We start from the raw sequence: 22,975 nt of genomic DNA on the forward strand, positions 1-22,975 counted from the left end.
ACTTCTAATATGGCTCTCTATCCCCTCTGTCATTTCTCCCACTATGAACCATTCTCTTCAACCCAAATAGCTACAGCAGTGTGTAATAGTCTCCAGAGGAGTCTGGTGTGTCCTCCACCCAGTCGAATAATATACTGATCAGTCAGTGTTAGTCAGAGGGTGGATTGGGACAAGTACTCCTATGGGTCAACTGCTGTTAGAGTTAAACATGATTTATCCTCTGGATGCCCATTCCTCTACTATAAAAGCATATGTATATTTCTATGGTGGCTAAGCACAGTTTACTTTTACTTGTCCCAGTCAATGTGTTGACAGAGTAACGGACCATTATTGGCGTTCCACTCATTTTTACATGAATAGCCAAAGACAACAGAAGATAGGACACAGCACCAAGCAAATAAATAGAAGGTTGTGACATTGGACTTACATGTCATCACATTTCGACCATGTTTCAACATCCTGCAGACTGTCAAAGTTTTCAAAAGTATTTGAGGCAACTAAACCTAGCAGGGTTTTTTGCAATACTTTTGCTGTGGAGTCAGTGGGGCCCTGAGAGTTTACTGGATGGTAGTTTAATACTGATACAGCTAGGCTATTCAGTAGAAATAAGTAACCTTAACAACAAAACAGAATTCAAAGGTAATGTTACAGGTTCATGTTATACTCCTCAGCTTCGTGTTGGTCTGAGCTGTAGTTAAAATTTTTCAACACAGTTTATTTGTGTTGCCACGGTAGTAAGACGTCTGTATTAGTCATTAGTTGAAAATCAAGTTTGTCTAAAGTCATATAAGCGTAGTGGAAAATCAAGACTGTTTAGTCTTAGTCATCTGCAGTAATAGTGATAACTTATGAATGTGAAAGGTCAACTGAACCCAGCCCTGTGAGGGTGTGCGTGTGTCCAGTAGCAGTCTGGTTGGCCCCAGTTAATGCTGTTGATTGGGACTTGGCACAGTTTGGTTATTGGATCAAGGTTTCTGTTTTAGGCACTACCATCACTTAATAACACAAATGCAGACTGCCAGTGGTTTATATTTGGCCTTTTCCAGAGCTAACTTTACTTCTGGCACAAAAATACACTTGGAATACAAACAGACACCGTGCACTGGACTTTGAATTTATTTGTTTTTATGCCTCTGCGCATCAGTCAGTGGCTGAAGTTATTTTGTGTTTGGGTTGTCTCCCCATGACACCGTACAAAACACCTTTTTGGCAACAGCTTAGAAACTTCTTGAGGGAATTTATTCAAATTTGACGCAAATATTCACTTTTCCCTTTGACCACCAAATTATATTCAAATCATGTGTGAGTCAAAGTCACTGTGACCTCACAGAACTCTTCTTTCCACTTGTGAATGTACTATCTCAAGAATGCCTTGAGAGGATCCTTTCAAATTTGGGACAAATGTTCACTTTGACTCACAGAATATCCAATTAAATGTGGGTGATCACAGGCCATGGTCACGTTGACCTCACAAAAACAAAATCATACCTAGTGACCTTATCATCACATAAGCATTGTTTTCCAATGAGCAATGCATTCAGCTGTAAATTACATGTTTCCATTCAAGTGATAATCAATATGACTGATGCAATGGGAAGTTGTCCTCTATAGGAACTGTCACATCCTTTATCTCCCTCACTGTCTGTCTAATTCTTTCTGTCACTTTATCTCCAAGTGCATGGGATAGTTAATAAGCCCAGACTTGTGTTCAAATAAACACCATCTCTTAGCAGCAGTCAACATCATTTTGACATGATTCATCAATTCACAAGGAGCCAAAAGAAAGTAACTCAGATTTGGTGATTCTAGTTTAAGTTGCTGGGAATCGTGATTGAAATTGAGCAGTCTTCATGGCTGCAGTTTTATGGCCAAATTCTGTAGGTTTTCTTTTGACCAGAACAATATAAAACCCAAGAAAACTTTTTTCTTCAAAGTGTTTATGCTTCTTAGCAGCAAATTTCCCCACATTACAGTGAGAACATGCCTGTGGTTTTACCTTGCCACAGTTCTCAGTCATGATGTTTACATTAGTGCATCACCTTAGAGCACCCTGTACCTCCCGCTAGGCCTCTACAAGCCAGACAAATTCTCTCTCTTTTTCTCTTCTTTGGCTTTATGCTCTATCTGTCTCTCATTCCAACACTTCCTCGCTCTACTCTCACTTCTTTAACCCTAGCCATTAACCCTCAGTACCTCCACATGTCTCCGCAGTCCAGACGGACGGAGGAATGCGTGTACCACTGGGGTCGCCACATGGACATTTTATAAGCAAAATGCGGGGGGGGGGGGTTGGGAAGGGGGGCTTTTTCAGCAGCTGGGTCTGGCTGGACTTCTTTTGCCCATGTTTGGCGAGAGGAAATGAGCTTTGTGTGCTTTGGGGACGTCTCCGAGCTCCCCACTCCAACACAGACGGAGACGAGGCTAAAAATAGAATTGGGAACCCAGGTCAAGCTCTGAGCCAAGAGTGAGGGGCTTTATCTGAAGTGATCAGAAAAAAATGTGCAGGGGGGTAGATGTAATGAAAATACAGAAAAGCTAGTTTAAGCATGAAATAGGGATTCAAAGACTGCACTGTAAAAATCACTGGCCTTGCCGTATACTTTACATGGGAGGGAGTTGGTGTGACTGCTGTATTAATGCAGCGTGTGTGGAAAAGAGAAGAGAAAACTGATCTGATTGAGATCTAGTGAGTCCAGGTGAGAGCCCTCCGCCTCTCCATTCATTTTCTCACATCTTTCTCTTACGACGCAGTTCATCATATCACAGCAGCGTGCATAACCACAAATCTTTCATATCTCCCCCGCTGGCAAAGATGGAATGAATAAATGACCTACAAGCCCTCAAGATCCTTCTGCCGGAGAGACATGGGGTAGGAAGTGTGGAGGCGAGGGAAGAAAAGATGAGGATGAGATATTGCTTCAGCTTGTGACAGGGGCTTTGTGTGCTACAGGATTGTAAAGTAGGAGGGGAAAGAAATGTGCTGGGTTCAGAGTAATGAATTTTGAGCGATAAAGATTTTTGAGATATCCACAAACCGATGGAGGGAGTTGGATGGTGAAGTCACCGAGAAATATAAGAAATGGTAGTTAGTTGTTTGGCCCAAAATGTATTCCTATTGGTTCATTTTTGCAGAATGCACAGTACAAGTACAATTAAATGCATTCCCTTTGAGCATCAAAACAAAAATAGAACATATGTAAATCTCAATTAGGCTCAATTATCTTGCCCCATGATGTCTGGCGCTACTGTACTTTTTAGCCAATATCTGTACGCTTTCAGAAGACGTGCACAAATATGGGCAAAAAGAGGGCACAGTACCGACAGGAGGCTCCATCCTTTTCCGTATACATAGCTTACATAGAGGATAAATGAGCCCTGTCATCTTAGAAGTTATGGCTCACTGAGTTCATCATGCAACTACATACAAAGTCAAGGCAAAGACAAAAATAGACGCAAATATTTTGTCACTCGCACTGGGCTAGTCGAAAGAAAGTCACCAGAGACAGATCCTGGCACTGATCCGAGCTAGCAAGTCCTCACACTGGCCACCGGTCAAACTCAAAGGCTCCTGGAAAAGACGGTGAAATTCTCCAAGCCGTGTGCACCTCTAGATGCTCTTGTGGAACTGAGGACACTGCAGGTTCCTGTGGACACTTTTCTCCTCTTTTACGGCAGGGTAGCAGGTACAAATTTCACCAATTGCTCACGCAAGCACCGCGGGTATACACAATGATCACATGATCCTGTGGCCAAACCTGTGCAAGTTACACAACCCCAAAATTTTCTTTGTGTTTAGCATTACAATACCAAGAGTATCTTCGGGTACTGTGTATAACCACAGTGAAATAGTTCAGTGTTGAGACTGGTGTAGTCAAATGCTTGGATAAGAGAAAACAAGTCCTTCTCCAGCACATCGCACCATCTGCTTCTGTTATGTTCATCTTGGAATGGTAGAGTGTAGCATGTTTGGAGGTATTACAGGGGCTCTGGTAGTCCAAAACAAACCATCCTTATTGTTGCTGGCTCAGGCTCACGTTGTGTGTGTGTGTCCATGTGCTCAGGGTGTGTGTTAGTGTGTGTGTGTGTGTGTGTGCATGTCTATGTTTATGCTCTGTATGGAGGCCTTTCTCTTTGTATACTCTGAGATGAATGGCTGTTTATTTGTTTTAAAGCTCCACAGAGTGTCTCGCTGTGGTAATGATGCACAGATTTCATTTCTCATGGTTAATTACTTCAAAAATGTTGATGTTTCAGATGGTGACATCATTGTTTTCCCTACTCCTCTCCTCTGTCTCCCTTTTTCATGCCACTCATTCCCCTTACTGATGGCCTCTTTCTCTAAATCTCCTCTCCGACCCTCCCTCTCTCAGAGGTGAGGTCATAGCTGGCTGACTCTGGAGGTGGGCTGGAGCACAGACATGAGGGATCTGTTTTTCTCATCAGTCAGTGGAGCTCCATAGAAAGCTACATGTGTGAAGGGATTAGGGTATTTCTGCTCTTTTATTTGGGGGGAAAAATGTACTACTACTAGTAAAACTGCTTATGTTCCTACAGCATAAGAGTATAGCTAATCAAGTGCAGACAAAACCAGAGAGTGTGAATGGCATCCCACTGGCTTCCTTCTGGATATGTTGCGCACCATGGGTCAGCACATAGACCTTTTATAAAGACACTTCCTCCCACTATCCAGAAATGAAGCTAGAATATCCCAGATACGAACGCTGTCCTCTCATGGTAATGACGTCATGTAAAGCGAGAGTCTGTGCAGCAGCGATGGGGAGGTGGAGCACTTTTGGATTGATGCATGTGCTCGACCAATCACAAGTCAGTCTCAGCTGTCAATCACGACGTTTCATCCCATATTTTAGTATCAAATGACTAATGAAAAACAAACGCACTTGAAAGTAATGAGCACTTAAACATACATCAGTGTGATTAGAACTACCTTAAATTACTGAAACCATCTTTGATGTGTATTTTGGCTTAATAATTTGGCCCTTAACCAATCCACTAACATGGAGGAGGCAGGGTTTATGACTTATACTGCGGCCAGCCACCAGGTGGCAATGGAAACGCTTTGGCTTCACTTTTGGGCAGCGTCATGCCGCCCATCTTTATGTACAGTATATTGTCATCGACAGGAGAGAGAACTTTGACTGAGATAATTTTTGTCTTGCTTCAGGACACTTCAGCATGATAAACACTTGTAATGTGAACTTGAACCCACATCTTCTGTTCAGAGAACTATATCCAGTCATTCACTACACACATCCTCATTCAGTGGTTTACCACTGGTTGTAACATCATCCTCTGCTACAGTAAACAGCAGTGTAGAATAAGCTCAGCTTCAAAAAGGTGCAACATGCAGAACTGTGAACAATTTGCAGATCTTCCTGTCAAAGATAATCCATTCAGTTCATGTCAGCAATGAGAACGTTTTACATGGTATGATGTGTTCACTGAACCAAAGAAACATTTAATTTGTGTTTCAACCATGAAGTTAATCTTTTGATTAAGCTATCTGAGGCGTGAGCAGGAAATGGAATGAAACTTTCTAAAAAAGAAGAAAAATATGAACTTGATCCCCCTAAACTTTATTTTGCCTTCTACCGTCTGTAGCATTTTAAAAATGTGCATCCTTGTTCCGCAAGTCAAACTTGGGGATCTTTGAAATACTCAGGTTTTAATACTTTTTGACCATTACATATTTTGCCTGTGTGAAATCACTGCGTTCTCGAACCCCTCGGCCTCTCTCTCCCTCTTAGTATCCAGGACAGATTAAGTAAAGTCCAGGCGAGAAAGCTCTCTGAAAACAGGAGCTTTCGCAAACTCTTAGCCAAGAGCTCTGGCAGAACAAAGAGTCTCCCACATCGCAGTGCATCGTCATGTGCAGCCCTGCTCACTGTGGGTGGAGAATTTGCACATGCAATTAAGACTCCTACAGAGGCACCGCGACCTTTGTCCTTGACTGCTTGTGAACGGTGACCCTTTGGAATTTCTTGCGGACGAAGGTTCAGTAAATGTGGCTCGGTGTCTGAGCTCTGGATGCCGGTAATGAGGGAGAGGAGTGTGCTTGTTTTTAGTTATTGTGCCTGGACTTATCCATGTGAAGGATGCGGGTGACACGAAGCTTAATTAATCCTGGAGCGCTCTAGATAAGTTCTTATTCAAAGATATGTTGTGTTGTCTGACAAAGTCATAGATGCAACACAATCAGCTCAATACAGAAACGAGAGAGCAGTATCAGCCTGCTGCATCGCACATGCAGGGCCAGCTTGCAGCTTGCTCAACACTGCACACAATATGGTTATTGTGCGCTCAGCAGACTCTCGAACACACACATTGATTGACTTTTGTCGCTCTTTGTTCTTTGGACACAGACTTGTTGTATCATGAAAAATAAGAGCTGCTAAAAGTGAGAGGTGACCTGTCAGCCTGTACGCAACAACAGTGCTGATGTTTTTCCCTGTGCAATTTGTATTGTAGGACATTTTTTTTAAAGTTCTCTCTCTGTCTCTTTGTGTAACTCTCCCTGTCTCTCTCTCCCAGTCACTCACTCACTCACACACACACACACACACACACACACACACACACACACACACACACACACACACACACACACACACACACACACACACACACACCATTCACCTTTGGCCCGTTGTAATAGCTACTCGTGGCCATACCCAGCTCCAGATGTTATTGACACACCCCATGAATCCCAGAGAGGGGAATTTAACCCTAACCCAGACACACAGTCGGACACAAACATACACGTGCCCAAACACAGACAAATACACACAGTTGTAAAACGCCTTAACAATGCCTCCCTGCAGACCTCCTCTGAAAGTCACCAGTTTCACCTCATCCACACACAAGAAGCTCATCATGACAAATAGAATAGATAAGTGTTGACATGTTAAACTAATCAACGCTGTTTATTAGAATCTCCTAAGTCAAATTTTTCTGTCTTGCAGATTCTTCAATGCTAAAATACACAATCATGTTATCATCTCCAAAAAAAAAATTCCACACTGAATTCAAGTGACCTGCAGTTTGACTGATGGAAGGGTGCGGTAGGACAGGTTTTCACCTGCAAAATGTGAAAAAGCCTGTAGCAGTGAGCAGCTCCATTTACTCCAGGAGCCATCAGACTGTGGAGGTTAACGCCATGAATGAAGGTTATTGTGTCACTGATTGCCGTCCTGTTTTACACACGTGCTGTAAAAGGCCTCTGGGTGACAAGGGCTTGGAGGGAGATGGAAAGTTAACAAGTTTACTAGTGTGTGTCACAGACGAGGAGATTCAAATTTTTTTTTTATAGTAGGTGCATTGTAGCGCTGCCGTGCGCTGCGGGGAAGCCTGTTCCCTTTTAGACATGTGGAGAAAACATCTGGCTCTCCTTGTGTGCGTGCCTGTGTGTGTCCCTTGTGCACGATGATGGACCGGACACATGCCGTGCCCGGCCGTCCACACGCTCATGCCTGGATATAAAAGTTGTGGATGAGTCATTCCTCTTGGGGATACACAAGTGGTTTTTTAGTCCAGAAAATTAAACCATGTTTTCTAACACTGAACATTACAGATGTTTCTGACACTTCTCAGCAGCTGACCTGTGTGTGTGTTTGTGTCCACAGGGCATTATTCGCATATGATGGATTGACCAACAAGCTCAAACTTGCTGACTCTGGAGGTAAGGGTCAATGTTTTCTAGAAATGAAAATTCAGCTTCTTCACTTTGGCTTGGTGGAAGTTTGCAGCGTTTTGAATTTAGCATCCTTTTTGTCCGACTTGTCCCTGAATCGGTGTCCTCTCTTACAGCGGGTGGCGTGACAGAGCTGGTGGGGAAGTTTCACATATCCAAGCCGCAATATGGACTCTGCAAAGTGGGAAGTGGGGAGACAGGAGGCCTCCGGATCGCTATGATCACCTGGGTGAGTGGCAGACAGCCTCATGGGGCTTAGCTCATATTAGCATGAGCCCATCATTACACACATACCAGCAGGAATTACAGAAACAAACATACAGACACAAATTATTGCAGGTACACACACAGGCGCTCGCGGTTTCCCTCAGTCAGCGCAAAGTCATTCAGCGGCGCCAAGATAATGGGTTTAACATGTTAAGTCGTCACATCCAGGGAAATCAGCGCACTTCTTAACCTGTAAAATGCCCCGAGAAAATCCTGGCTTATTCACATTCTGTGGTTCTGTTTTGACAGAGGCTTACTTGGCATCTGACATGTGGGAAAACGCTGTGAGAATGTGCCGTTACGTCATTGTAGTAAAAAGAAGTTTATGAATCCCGAGCAACAAACAGAACATGTTAATCCTCATGCCCAATTAAACATGACAGACGTTAGTCAGTTGACGTGGGAAAAGTAAATGACTCAGAATACAATTTCTACAGTAGCGTGTGATTTTCTCAAAAGTGGTTTGGAAGTTAATTCATAAGTTTATCTTGATAAAACATGTTTACATAATTTTATTATTTACATATTTTCACATTTAAATATTCGCATTTGCATCTTCATATCGGATGTGTTGAAATTGCCTCTGTGGTTCCCCCACAGTTACCTCAGTCTAAGTTCTCAACAGCTTCTTATTGGTTAGTTCAGTCACATGCGAAGCAGGAAGTGTTGTTGTGGTGAAGATGAACAGTAAAGTGCTGCTGAAGACAGTTATCCATCTCTATCCTGTTGTTTCTCTTCATTAAGAGAGGCCAACCCTCATGTAGTGTAAACTGTCTTTCATTATGACGTAATGTTTGAACTCTCAACGTTCTCATGGGGTCAGTTATGTGAAATGTAGATTAGTATCCATGCTGTAATTGTGAATCCTATTGTTCCTCGTCTTTTTTTAGTCTTGTCCCTCAGCGAGAGGTATGATCTGAATGTCAGTGTCTACATCCTGTGTTTGTCCGCAGGTCGGACAGAACGTGGAAGACTACCGCAGGAAAGAATGTGCCAGCCACATCCCGGCCATCAAAAACTTCTTCAAGGTGCAGTAGTTGGAAATGTGCTTGATCATTAAGAACATACCCTTAGATCTGACATCTGCTCATGTTCACTTTATCTTGGTTTCCCCTCTCAAGAGAGTTAAAATATCACTTTACCTTTGACATATCTTGAGGACGGGCGGAAGCAGTATAGTCACTGAAAACATCGCAAACAAACAACTTCCAATTTCAAAACATTTGACTTGTTCTGATTCCTTTCCCCCTTGATTTTAGACTTTGTACTCTCAAAATCTATATTTACACACAATACTAGTTTACTTTATATTGTTTTGGTAGTTTCCTGTCCTCCGTCCACTTCCTGTTCTACTGGTCCTGTGTGTGATTGGTCCATCTGACATGTCATCACCGGGGGGGAGATTGTAAAGTTTGGGGTTTAAAGCTTCATTGTTTGTGGCGAAACCCAGTTGACAGAACCTCAAGTGGGGATATGAGCGACAGGAAGTAGAGGCAAAACAAGAGAATAGTACATCTCTAAATATTTTCACAGTTTATGTGCATGTGTGTAAAACGTAAACTCCTTCCATTCCTATCTTATAGCTGCAACTTGTTTATTTAGTGTGTCAATCTGACGAGGAGAATTTCAACTCACCCCCAGGTTTACTAGTTTCCATATAAAGGCATCACCCAGTCAACTGCAGAGGCATCTGTGGAATGTTTGTCGTTTTTCCTTTTTTTTGTCTCTCTTTTTAAACAGTAATTGTTAAGTTCAGGATTTTGTGAGCTGCACCATGAAACCCCCTAACCCTGTGTGTGTGTGTGTGTGTGTGTGTGTGTGTGTGTGTGTGTGTGTGTGTGTGTGTGTGTGTGTGTGTGTGTGTGTGTGTGTGTGTGTGTGTGTGTGTGTGTGTGTATAAGCACCCTTGGGCCTCTGTGCATTTTCATGAGGGATTTAAAAAAATCTGGAGAGATGATTTCATGGTCAGTATATGGAGGGGACTGGAGAAAATGTGTCTTGCTGTGAATTGTGGGAGAAGTGTGACCTCTAACCTCAGCAAACACACACATATGTGAACAGCCAGACTTGCGGCAAGACAATACAAATAACCCGTGGTCCTTTATATTGTATATGGTACACTCCCCCCTTCTGAATATACATAAAGGAATTATTAATTTTAACTGTTTTCCTGAGAGATATTTAACAATTTAATTTTCCATAACCCAGCGGTTGAAAAGGAGATTTATTACTTAAAGATAATTCAGACTGGAGGAGCTCACACTGCCCCACCTTGCACAATGGACATTACAGCCAAGCATGTGGATTGTATTTGCAGAAATATCCCGGCCCAAAGACTGTGGTGATGATGCATTACTGTTATTCTGTCTTTGGTTAATTCTAACTTTGCCAGTAGACATTTTTCACACTGTGTTGAAGCCACGTGACTAACTGCTTTCGCAACAAGTTGATTTATCATGAACTGGAAGCAAAAACACTCAAGCATCAGGAGAGAAATAGGAAACCAGCACAACACTCATACCTGTGGCTGTAAAAGCATCTGATGTTGCTGAGGAAAGTGGAAAATCGCAGCCACCTTGCAAAAAAATTCATCATAGTTTAAGAAGTGAAGCTGTATAAAATTTGATATTGATGATAACTGATATATCAAGTATCTCATCGATCAAGGAAGACAAACTTTCAATTGCTTCTATTGTGGACTCTCTTTGTTTACTATCTGTCTTGTCCATTAAAACTGGCAATATAATGTTGATTTATCCATCGTCATATCTGTCTTAACAAGAACAACATGTGGCTGTGTTGACGTTGTCTCAGGGAACTTGCGACATTAGTGATGATCTAGGGATATTTGTTTAGGGTAAAAGGAGATTAAAAGCAGCGTCTATCTCATTATCTCACCTTCATATGTCAGGCAGGGATGAGTTATTACTGTTGTCCACATTGAGCAGAGAATGATGACAAGAACTGGGGGATCAATTTGTCTCGACCTTTTTTAAACCCTTGCATAGAGACAATTCGATTTTCCATTTGCACGTTGTTGCAGTTTTTCTTATTTCTTTCCCTCCCTCTTTCTTTATCTCCTTTTCTCTCTTTATTTCTGTCGTCTGGTCTGCTTTGCTGCAAGTCCCAGCTGGCAGCGAGGGCTTTGTCAAGGCGAGTCTGAAGCGGCAGCAGATTTGGGTGTGTTGCATACTGTACTCTAGTGTAGCATTAAGTTATGAAAACTAAAATATGAATAGAGTGCAGATGTTCCCATTGTTCTACATCTCCACTGACATAATAGCAGCCTGAAGCTTAGCCAGACGGGCGCTGTTTGTGTTTGTGTGTGTGTGTGTGTGTGTGTGTGTGTGTGTGTGTGTGTGTGTGTGTGTGTGTGTGTGTGTGTGTGTGTGTGTGTGTGTGTGTGGGTGTGAAGGTGTGTGTGTGAAGGCCAATTTTGGTTCAACACCAATAATGAAGACGTTTTGACATTGTGAGGACGTTTTGGCTGGTCCTCAAAAGTTCACTGGGCTGTTTTGGGGTTAAGACTTGGTTTTAGGGTTAGAATTAGTTTTAGGTTAGGGTTTGTCATTTAGTTGTGATGGTTAAGGTTAGGGTAAGGGGCTAGGAAAATGCATTATGCCAATGAGTGTCCTCACAACTTTAGAGAGGTGTGTGTGTGTACGTGTGTGTACGTGTGTGTACGTGCCGCTGTAAAATTGGAATAACAATCCCATGAGAAGTTTTGTTTATAAGTCACCTTTAATTAATCAAATGTGTTAATCAAAAGGTAATCGGCTGTGGCATGACATGTTTGGCTCCCAGTCAGATATTTGAGATTTGAGGTGCAACAAAGAACAGTGGTTCTCTTGTAAAATAAGAAACAAGGCAACAAATTTGGCCTTAGGCTCTAAACCCTGAAGCATCTGTCATCTGGCCTTTACACACACACACACACACACACACACACACACACACACACACACACACACACACACACACACACACACACACACACACACACACACACACACACACACACACACACAAACGCACACTTGAGAACAGAGGCTTTAGTTTCATGTCAACCACAACCAGCCCTTCATCACGCCTCCTGTGTTGTTTCAGACAATGAGCTCTCATTACTAAGGCAAATGTCATCGCTTCTCAGAAGTATAACACGCAATTATTAGATCAAGAGAGTTTTTAGGGGTAGTACCCTCTTGTTTTTCACTCAGGTTTATTCCTCAGCCCACTGTTTAGTCTGCGTTTGTCTGTTTGTTATATAGCAGAAAACTACAAATAATCCAACAAATACTGGTGTGGATCTGTATCAGGGGGCGGAACTAGGATTATTTATTTTTTTACTTGCTTTAAAATTGTGAGACTTTTTCAACATTTTCATTGATCTCTTAAAGAATAATTCATGGATGTTGATGAAAGAATGTTTAGGGGACAGATGTTTATATGTGTGTGCACCAAATAAAAATCTGGATCTAGTGAATTTAAATGTGGTTTCATACAGAGACTGTTGGCAGAGGTATGCACGCGACTGTGGTCTAGTTCTGTGGGGGGGATTTCGCACAGAAACAGGGAGAACATGCAAACCAAATATAATTTTAGATTTTTACATGCAAACAATGACAATTTCCTGCAAGAATTGCATCCTTCACTTGAGACAAACTTGACCCTGGGACACTGAGAATATCCCATATATCCGCCTACTGCCTCTCACAGTCTGAGCAAGTGGAGGACGAGACTCCACAAAGCAGTTCACTTCCAGAGCAGAGAGACAGTTTGTGCAGAATTGAGCCCAATTATAGCGAGAAAGTAACTCCCAACCTGTCACATCACCTCCTCTTCCTGCCAGAGAGTTTGCTCTCATACCAACAGTGACTTTTTCTTGTCAAGGTCATCAATGACACAATTCCTGAAAAAGATCGTGCAAGCATCCTACTCGGACAATTTTTGAGATTTTTAATGAAGAGAACATAGAGACATGGTTATGACACCTAAATAGTGCTGTTAGCTATTACCAATAACAACAGCACAGCAATACTATGAGCTGAAATCCAAAAGCTTTCTGTTTGGCACATGTGAAGTCATTGCATTAATGCAAAACACATGTTATGAGGTTGACAGAGAGTGAGAAGAAAAGGGCAGGGAAGGACTAAGGGGAAGGTAACTGAATCAGGCGAGTGTAGGGTCTTTACTTAATTTGAAACACTTTACTTATGAAGCTAAAGCGATTTTATTTTGAAAAATGAAAGTCCAAGGATTTGAATGCAGTAGAATGACACCCAGCCATGATAAAAAAACTGATATGAAAATAATGTAAGGGGATATTCAAGTCAGTTCATCAGTATGAGAGACGCCTGCTTAGAGCTGTCTGACCCGTGCATGCTTTTATATGAACCATCATGCATTTGGTTTCAGTATAAGTGATGCAGGTATTCATTGGGCGGTTTGTGCACCACCTCCTCTACACAAAGAGTTACAGTACATGAAGATGCAGGTTGAAACCTGGTAGTTTTCTGCACTTGCACTCTGCAGAACTGAACAGCACACTGAGTCACAGTGAGCCTTTGCTGCAGATTGTTGTTCTCTCCGGCTCTGGGATATTCCCAGTGTCCCATGGAAGCACTGCGGGCTGCTTGTCTGGTCTGGACTGTGTGTGATGCATTTGGCAGTTAACAGCCAGAGTGATATGGATTTTACACTGTACTGACATGTATTATTGGGCACGGTGAATGCTCTGTGCAGTGTCAGTGTCAGCGGTGTCACTCAGATAAATCTGTGGTTTCCTGTTGGAAGCGGACGGGCCTGGCTCTCCTTCAACAAACCTCGAGTGGCGCTCCGAGGAATTTATTCTCAGGTCCTGGCCACGCACAAATGTAGAAAAACACAGATGTGAGTTCAGCCTTGTTTGACATCTGTCCCAAAAGGCAGCAGTGGAACAGTGTTTTGGTCTGTGATTGTAGAAAATGCTCTGTCAGTAGTCTTATTTTTCTCATATCTCTGAATCTCCCCCTGGCTTGACTTCCAGTTTTTGAGCAAATGTTTCTCCCTTTCCACCTCTTTTTATTTTTTGCAAACACACATTCACACCCTATTTTTCTCAGTTTCACTATCTGAACCACAGCTTATCATGCCCTCCCATTGCTATCCATGGGCATCCAAACCAATGCATTCCTGTCCCAACTCTTAAACCAGGGACTGTTTTTGTTCACTCCGTCTTTATAAGTGAAGCAGTTGCACAACTGTTTGGCTCCAAGTTTGCATAACTTCAAGTCAGACCAAGAGAAAACCACCAGAGGGAATGTGTGTACTTGTGGATGGATTTCTAGCCTTTGCATTTGTGTGTGCGTGTGCGTGTTTATGTGTATGCGTGAGTGGCCACAGTACAGCATATGAGAGTGGATTAAATTCACATCTGTCTAAGTCTACTTGTCATCTCCTTATTTTCATTGCGTGCCCTCCATGTTTCAGGAAGCGCATGTGTTCATCAGTGTGGAGAAGGCGGAGGATGTGACGGAGGAGAAGATAAGAGACGAGCTCGCCAAGACACAAGCCCATGCTCCTGCACAGTGGGCGAGGAGAAGCTCCAGGTCTGCTGACAAGGAGGACTTAGTGGTGAGTCTCCTGAAATACCTCATCTGTCCATCAGATGGAGGCAAAGACTTAAAATACACCTTGTGAAATAGTTTAGGAGGAAATTCAGTTTTTTAGGGTTACTGTTACAGTGAATTTCACTTTTGCATTTACTGTTTATTAAGCTCATGAATATGATTTTTCTTTAAATACGGCATTTAAAAAAGGTTTTCCTGACTGAAAATGATAAAATATGATAGTGACATAAAATGCATCATTGGAAAGTTTCTGAATTGTTGTCTCCATTTTTATTACAGGGTACAAACTACAGAAAAACGAATGCTGCAATGGAGATGAGACTAATAAACAGAGACTCCTTCTGGGCACGTGCAGAGGTATGCCTCGTTTGGCCACACTTGATTGGCTAAAATGTACAGGAAATGTTTAAAGAGTGGCATACTTTCATTTGAAAAAGAAATGGAAGTCTGCTATAGTCTATAGTCTCATATCGTGCCCCTGTGTGTGTCAGCGTGAAGAGGAAGCGAGGAAAGATGAGGAGAAGAGACGAGCAGTGGAGGAGAGAAGGCGCCTTGAAAGAGAGAGAATTCTGAAGGAGCGAAGGGATGCGGATGAGAGAGACAGAAAGATGAACGAGAAACTACAGATGATCGAGGAGAAGAGGTTGGAGCCATGTCTGCCTCCTGTCAGCACTGCCCTCTAGTGGCTGTGTTTTGTATCGTGTGGATGAACAGAGAACATCCATGTTCATCTGCGTCACACTAACTTGTGCTATTTCATTTGCTTCTCTGTGTCACAGAAGAAAACAGGCCGAGCAAGCAGAGGAGCTGCGCACAAAGGAGAAATTCAAATGGGTGGGTAAAGAGATGTGTTGTTGATGAAATGATGAAATGATGAACAGTATGGAATTTGTCTTGTGGCAAAATCAACACTATCCCTGCTGGATTGTGGCCTTAATGTGGTGTGACTGGTTTGAACTCATGGAAGAAGTGGACTGACCACAGGCGGTGTGAGGTCTGGCTCTAAATCTTTAATTGTCCCCGAGGACTTTAGAGCTTAAACCCTTGATCCATGTGAGGGGCACATTTGTTGAAGTGCAAAGACTAATTGATTAATTCTACATGAACAAAGGTCTTGTTCAGACCCAGTGTTAACAACGTCCTGAGAGATCCGATCACAAGGGGACAGCTTGTGATTGGATCAGTCAGGAAGGATGCTAATACCAGGTCTGAACGGGGTCAAACACAACAATAGACTCATTAAATTTGATATCGGGGAGTGGGTTCTGTACCAATTAATAACTCTTTAAAATGCATTATACCGTTGATAAGGATATAACCTGACGCTAAGCAAATGTGTCACTGAAATGTGTCCTTGTTTCACACTCTGAATGGTTGCTATACATACAAATAGCTAAAAATAGGAATGCATTGCACACTTCTTTACATTTATACATACAGTTTGCTTCAATGTACAAACTTTTTAACTTTGCAACTTTTATGCCACTGCCCCAGTGACAGCCAGTGACCTCACAAAACACTTTTTTGCTCAACGCAACATTACTTAAAATTATGTTCAAACATTCACTTGGCCTCAAAGATGAATTGGATAGATTTGGCGGCTACATTACATTACAGGTTACATTACATTTAATTTAGCTGACGCTTTTATCCATCTATGGTTGAAGGTCAAAGGTCAAGGTTAATTCAAGAACTCCTCTAGAGAATGCTTTCTGGCACAAATGTTCACTTGGACTCACGGAGTACCTGATTTGATTTCAGTGGGCAAAGGTCACAGTGACCATTAATGTTGTACAAATGACTTTAAGCTGGCCATCTGTTAATATTTGCATAGGTTATATATTTCCATATCACTAATTAGGGCTAAATATTGTAAGACAGGCTTTTCCTCCTCGGCTTCACTATAACTTACTTCAGGGCTGTAGGTAAAGTCAGAGCATGGGGGGAGTTCATAGGTTTAATGTCCAAATTAACAATGTGGGACACCTGAATCCCTCAAAACCAAAGGTGGCCCATCACACACATATTACAAGAACGTTAGTTATGCCACATTACATAGTTCCAGGTCTAAGTTAAGGAGCATAACAAACTATGTACTGATGACGTATATATTTACCATCAATTAATTTATGTAAATTCTAGAACATAAATAAAATAAATATCCACAAAAAACTCTCATCTTACATTCTACCCTTCATTTCAAAGTATATGAAACATAATTATCATGGTACGATATGAAAACACAAAATAATCTTTATTATATATTAAATGAGGAATAATAAAACGTGTGTGAATATGTAAACCTGAGTGTGGTTTGGTGTCTGTACTTACAGGACGAGCAGAAGAAGGAGCATGAGGATGATATGAGGGCTCGTCTTAGAAGGAGTGAGTCTATAGAGAAAGCAGCAGTAAGTTAACATCAGACTTCTCTAAACCTGCAGCTAACATCACTGCTCGATAAGTTCAGATAACATTTACCAACTGTGCGTTCACTGACCTGTAGGAGGCAGCAGTGTTAGTGTCCCAGCGATCCATGAACCCTCGGGAGTTCTTCAGACAGCTGTCATCGTCCTCATCGCAAAGTCCCACCAGCCCCGGATCGTCCCGCAGTGGTATGTGGTCAAACATGACCTTAAACACGGAGAAATGCCACATGACCTCATTGAAACTGGATGTATGATTTCTGCACCTATAATTTATTCTCTCCGTTTTTTAACTACTCCCAAACTTTTTCTCTTTCTCTCCAGGCAAACCATTCCGACGATACCAGCGCAGCCTTACAGACACGGCCTTCATCTTCTCTAAGGCAGACGAGAGCATAGCCTCCTCACCACGCAGCTCCCCGCTGGTCTCCCCCTTCTCCCGGTTTCCTCCCTCGCCCAGCTACCGCACCACGTCCCCCCCCAGAAGCCCAGATTTCCGCCCCGTCACCTCGCCACAAAGCCCCAGAGCCCCCCTGTCACCGCCCATGTCGCCTTTTTGCCCCGCCCCTCCACTTACAGCCCTGCCCAGCGTCCCACAAACTAACAAACAAGTGGAGGCCGCTGTTGAGCCCAAGTCTCCGTCACCTGCACAACCCTCTGCCCCCCCGGCCTCCCCGAGCCTCTTGGCTTCCTTGTCCTCCAGTTTAGGAGAAAACAAACCGTCACAGGCACATCCAGAGACCCTGCCTCCCTCACCCCCAAATACCCCCACCCAGCCAGGGGATTCGGCTTTCTGCTTCGAGCCCCTGCAGGTTCTAGCTGCACCTCTGCCTGACAAACCACAGCCAAACACAGGTACAGTATTAACTTCAGATCAGATTTTTGACCAAATCTGCAGAAAAAATATAACAAAATTCCCATTCAGAATGAGTCGGGGAGAAGAGGAGTCTATAACTCTGCTTACTTCTCATCTGTTTGCCAAGGACATTAATCATTTGACATAAAATAATGGTGGTTAAAATTTTTAGTACAGGCTAAAATGACTTTGGCCAAAAACTACTCCACATAGTCCAGACTGTGTAAAGAAGCCAAGACTTATGAATCAGAGGCTTATTATACAGAAATGACAGATTCTTTTTATATTCCAGTCACAATTAAATATTCCTAAAGCAACCACACGTACTCGTAGTCATGCCAAGCTTAACTGAACTGTGCAACCAGACAGTTCAGCTTTTCTGCCTCACACACACAAAGTCCATATTCACTTTTTCAACATTTAATATTCTCAAATGTACATTTTCTTTTTTGTTTTAATAACAATGTAATTTTCTACTCGATAGACCTCAACAGTGCATCTCCTGTGCACACTGAGCTGGACTCAGACGTTGGCTACAAGGTACAGGCTGTACTTGTGGAAGAGGACGAGGAAGATGATGTGGAGGAAGAAGAGGTTGAATCTCGACCGCAGCTTTGTGCCGTTATCACAGAGCCCGTCCAGACTGAGGTAGAGCACGAGCAGGTAGAAGAGAACGGGGGGGAGAAGCAGGAGGAGGAGGAAGAGGACAAGGGAGGAGAAGAAGAAGAAGCAGAAGAAGCAGAAGAAGAAGAAGAAGAAGAAGTAGAAGAAGAAGAGGGTTTGGAACAAGAAGCTGAGTTTGCATCTCATGTCGAGTCCTTGGAGGTGATGCAGAAGGATGAGGAGGCAAAGATTGATGAAGAGGAGATTGACCAATCAGAGGAGAATCAGGCCCCTGCCAAGTTTTTAGAGAAAGAGTCAGCAGTGACAAGTAGGCTCCTTTTTCTTATATCCTGTCATCTAGACTAAATTAACATTTAATAATATTTAAAACATCTTTTTAATTTAACATTTTTCAATGAAAATAAATGTGTGCACAGTTGTAAACAAGTCACCTTCATTATTTAAGATGCTGAGCAAGTTTGTCAGGGAATCAAACACGAGAGTATCATCCTGTCGACCAACGGGATCACAAATGGAGAGGACGCACAGCAACACAACGGCATAGGTTTGGAAACAATTCAGTAAAAATACTGTTATACATTAAGAAATCCTTAAGGGAAAATTGGTTTGTGGCTGATGGATGCTTGTCACACTTCCCCAGAGCGATCTCTGAGTCTGTCTGACACAGAGCCCAGCTCACCGGAGCTGGCGGTGTGCTACGATCTTCATGGCACGGCAGAGGAGGAGGAGGATGGTGTCATTGAGGAGCAGGAGTTCTCAGAAAATGGAGAAGAGGTAGTGTATCTACAGACACGTGTTGTTCTTGTAGAGTGTCTTCCACAAATCAAAACAGTCCCAAAAACCTCTATGTTCCTAATGAGAATATGTGATTAATTAAAAACTGTTTTCAATGAGCACAGTTAATCACACAAACACAAGAAAGTGGGGAAATGTGTCTCTTTAATATATTCACATTCATAACAATTAAATGTATATTTAAAAACTACAGTAAAATACATTCTACTTGAAATTACATATTTTATGAATGACTTAGTCTCTCCTCAGAGGCGGAGGTAATGTCTTTGTCATTTGTCAGTTTGTTTGTTTTTCATGAGATGTTTTGGAGGGGTGGGTCATGGATCCAGATCAGGGGGCGGATCCTGGCTTTTTTTCCTTTTCACTTTCTTTAAAGTTGCGAGGTTGGGTGTTCAGCAACATTTTCGTTGACATATTCAGGGGACTGATATTTATGAGAGTGTGCCCTTTGCTGCAGATTCAAATAAACATGCTGATACGGATCTGGTGAGATTAAGTGTGGCTTCATAAGGGGACTGGGCTTGGTGACATTCTAGTGCTTAGGTTTTTGTTATTGTCAATAAATCACACACGACCAAAGTCCAACAGTGTCAGTCTGTCAATACCGTGTGACTTCTGCTGCTCAGCCCCATAAGATGTAGATCTTGGTCACAAACATGTTTAGTTTCATGTTTAAAAAAAGGCTCAGTAATTTCCTAAATCAGCTGGTTACTGTAGTTTTCAACAAGTTCCCGTGACAAGGATTTTGTTTTTGTTCTTTCCACCATGTGAATTTTGGTTAAACAAGATGAGTATTTGGTGATTACAGCCTTTCTCTGAATCCATTTTCCACAGGTTCTGACCGAGCGACAACTGTGCGTCCGCGCTCTGTTCGACTACCAAGCAGGTAGGCTGCCATTTAGGGCATAATCGGCGCGCATGTGCACACAAAGTGCCTCCACTTACAGTAATTACACTGTGATTAGCGGGTCTTCACCATGTTATCTTGTGGTTCCCACAGAGGACGAGTCTGAGATCTCCTTTGAACCCGGTGACATCATCAGGGACGTGGAGACGGTGGACAAAGCCTGGTGGAGGGGGTGGAGCAAAGACGGCCGTCAAGGACTGTTCCCTGCCAATTATGTGGAGACCATGTAGACCGACAAGAGACACACCATCACACACACACACACACTCAGGGACACCATCTCCCCTTACGCTCATGCATGTTTTCACCTTAATCCTCCCACTTAAACTTTGTCCTCGCATTAAGAGGAACTCTCAGTTCTGATGGGTTTTATTTTTTGAGAAAAGAAAATATTCTCACAAAGTATGCAGAAATTACTCAGCCTCATTTACTTGGATAAACTAGCTTTTTTCCTAGACCAAAATAACTTATTTCCTTTGAGATACAGTAGGAATGTTGCTGGGAGGGATCAGATCGAGATGACAGATGATCACAAACTTGCTTTTCCTGTAGGAAACACAATTTTTTTTTAAAATAGTTCTCGTTTTGATCCACACGTATAACAAGCGTTCCATTCTGCTCACTGTTTGCTTTGTGTGTTATGTTGCTTAAAGAAAAATAATGTACTGCTCTTGACTGGTACACTGTATAATCAAGATTCATGTATCAGACATCGTGTTGTAATCATCTTCCTGTATTTCCTGAGTTATTTTCTCTGTATTTGTCACTGACAGTCTTGCAGCACATTGTAATTACCCAGACCAGAGCGGCAGCATGAAATATAAAACATAAAACAAGCAAAGGAAAAACAAGGCACTGTACTTACACCTGAAATTCACTCTTTCAAGGGGCTGTATTTTATTCATATGTTAATGTCCTTCTATACGTTTCGTGATTGTCCTAATTTCTCCTAGATCATAAGAGACTAAAACCTTGTGTCGATACGCAGATGATATGAAACACAATACTCGTTTTAATTTTCTGTCACGTCTTAATACTCTGCAGTGTATATAATAATGTATAAAAAGATCTATCTTTTTCTATACTTGGCTTGTATGTTTGTATGTTGTGTGCTTGTTTGACGGTATGTATGCTCTTTGTATTTACTCCAACCTTACAAATATATAGCTTTTACAAACTCTCAACTGCTTTCAAATGTTTGTTTTACTGATGGATTATATTAATATTCAAAGTAAACTTGATTCAATAATGTGTTTTCCTTTATTTTGCTGAACATATGCATCCATCCTTTGAAGGGGGGGGGGGTTGTGTGAACTGCAGTGCTGTGTTTGTACCCATAGGTGGAGACATTGCCTTTTCCTGCGTGTCAGCGTAAACCTTGAGGAGGCAGAGCTCACTGAAACGAACAGATTCCTCAGGACAAAAGGCAAAATATTTTGACAGGCAGAGAGGAGGCTCATTGTGGCACAGGTTTTAGAAGCGGGATATCCAGACATTTCCAAAGCTAAAAATTGTTAATACTGCTACACCTCAAACAGGATTTTCCCCTTAGGGTGGTAATGATTGATTGAATATGACATTAATATTTCTTAACCATACACCTTTAATACTTACGGGGGTGGGGTGGGGGAAAGGTTATGCTCTTGCGGTGCCAGCTCAATAACAGTATTTGGCAGATGCGCCTCTGTTCTGAAATAGAGAGGTTAATGTCTGACATGGGGTTTCATCCGGCTTGAACTGATGCCTGTTGACAGACTTGACTAAATCTATCCAGGAGACTATTCTGTCAAGGTTCTCCCACAAGGCTAATCATCAGTGATATGTGTGAAAAGGTGATGAGCCTCTTATGAAAGACTAATTGGGGAAGGGGAAGGAGACGAGCGTGAAAACCTCAAATGAGCAAGATTGAGAGATATAAAAAAATGTTTTAATTTGAGTTCCAAGAAGGGAAAATGGGGGTGAAACTTAAACATTGATATTATACCGACTGAGTAGATTTACAGAATTTTACATGTGTGTGTGTGTGAGGAGGAAAAACAGCTACAGAGAATGTGAAAGCAAATGAGTCTGGACAGTTGCGTCGCCCCCTTCTCCGGCGTTTCCATACCCCCCACTCCCAGGGTCATCCCCACAACTCAGGAGACTTGTTGTCTCTTCAGATTAAACAGAGTGATGGGGGAGACACAGGCTAATGTGCCAATCAACCTTCACTACCCTTCCCCTCTTGTCTTTAGGCAGTTCCTCCCTCCTGTGACCCTCATCAAAACCAAAAACCCCTCAACTGGGGTGCTAAACTAACGGAGGAAGCTGCCACCCACCGTCAGGCGACTCCCTCCTCTCCTGACTTTCCCCTTATCTCTTATTTATCTGACAGACCCTATCTGACTGGCCGAGCTCTGACAAGTGCGCTACGGCCGAGGTGAAGTGGCAGTAGGGAAGTGCCACTCATTGTCGTATTATCAGCACAAAGGCCAAACGACAGAATCCTAATCTGACCTGGCTGCTGATGGCTGGTGGCTCATGGGCTGGGGTCTGCTCTGAAGCAGATCCTGGTAACCCACCCCCCACCCCGAGATACTTGGAAGGGGAGGATAAGCACAGGCGCACACAATAATGCATGGGCACGGATACACAGATGAAACACACATGCATGTTCACACAACCGCAGACGTGCACTATTCTTAGACCCAACCTCCTTCTCCGTGCAGCTCCTCAACCCCCCTGCCTGTCAGTGTCTAACTAATAGTTTGCTGCAACTTTTTGTGATTAATTATGTGTTTGGGAGAG

General features: G+C 42.6%; 1 protein-coding gene across 1 annotated transcript in view; it reads left to right on the forward strand.

Moving 5' to 3' along the window:
* The window catches only part of si:dkey-40c11.2 (drebrin-like protein A), a 31,772-nt gene extending 10,400 nt beyond the window's left edge, over positions 1 to 21,372 (forward strand). Inside the window, exons 2-16 of the mRNA XM_061070873.1 lie at positions 7,641 to 7,696; positions 7,825 to 7,937; positions 8,929 to 9,003; positions 14,444 to 14,587; positions 14,863 to 14,940; positions 15,075 to 15,226; positions 15,363 to 15,417; positions 16,917 to 16,991; positions 17,087 to 17,195; positions 17,331 to 17,861; positions 18,347 to 18,793; positions 18,932 to 19,030; positions 19,127 to 19,260; positions 20,116 to 20,167; positions 20,282 to 21,372. Of these exons, the coding sequence (XP_060926856.1) occupies positions 7,641 to 7,696; positions 7,825 to 7,937; positions 8,929 to 9,003; positions 14,444 to 14,587; positions 14,863 to 14,940; positions 15,075 to 15,226; positions 15,363 to 15,417; positions 16,917 to 16,991; positions 17,087 to 17,195; positions 17,331 to 17,861; positions 18,347 to 18,793; positions 18,932 to 19,030; positions 19,127 to 19,260; positions 20,116 to 20,167; positions 20,282 to 20,418 (2,257 nt within the window). The 3' untranslated portion in view covers positions 20,419 to 21,372. The remainder of the gene's footprint in view (positions 1 to 7,640; positions 7,697 to 7,824; positions 7,938 to 8,928; positions 9,004 to 14,443; positions 14,588 to 14,862; positions 14,941 to 15,074; positions 15,227 to 15,362; positions 15,418 to 16,916; positions 16,992 to 17,086; positions 17,196 to 17,330; positions 17,862 to 18,346; positions 18,794 to 18,931; positions 19,031 to 19,126; positions 19,261 to 20,115; positions 20,168 to 20,281) is intronic.
* The last annotated feature ends 1,603 nt before the right edge of the window (positions 21,373 to 22,975 follow it).

This window comes from Limanda limanda, chromosome 5 (assembly GCF_963576545.1).
Source record: "Limanda limanda chromosome 5, fLimLim1.1, whole genome shotgun sequence".
Classification (NCBI taxonomy): Eukaryota; Metazoa; Chordata; class Actinopteri; order Pleuronectiformes; family Pleuronectidae; genus Limanda; species Limanda limanda.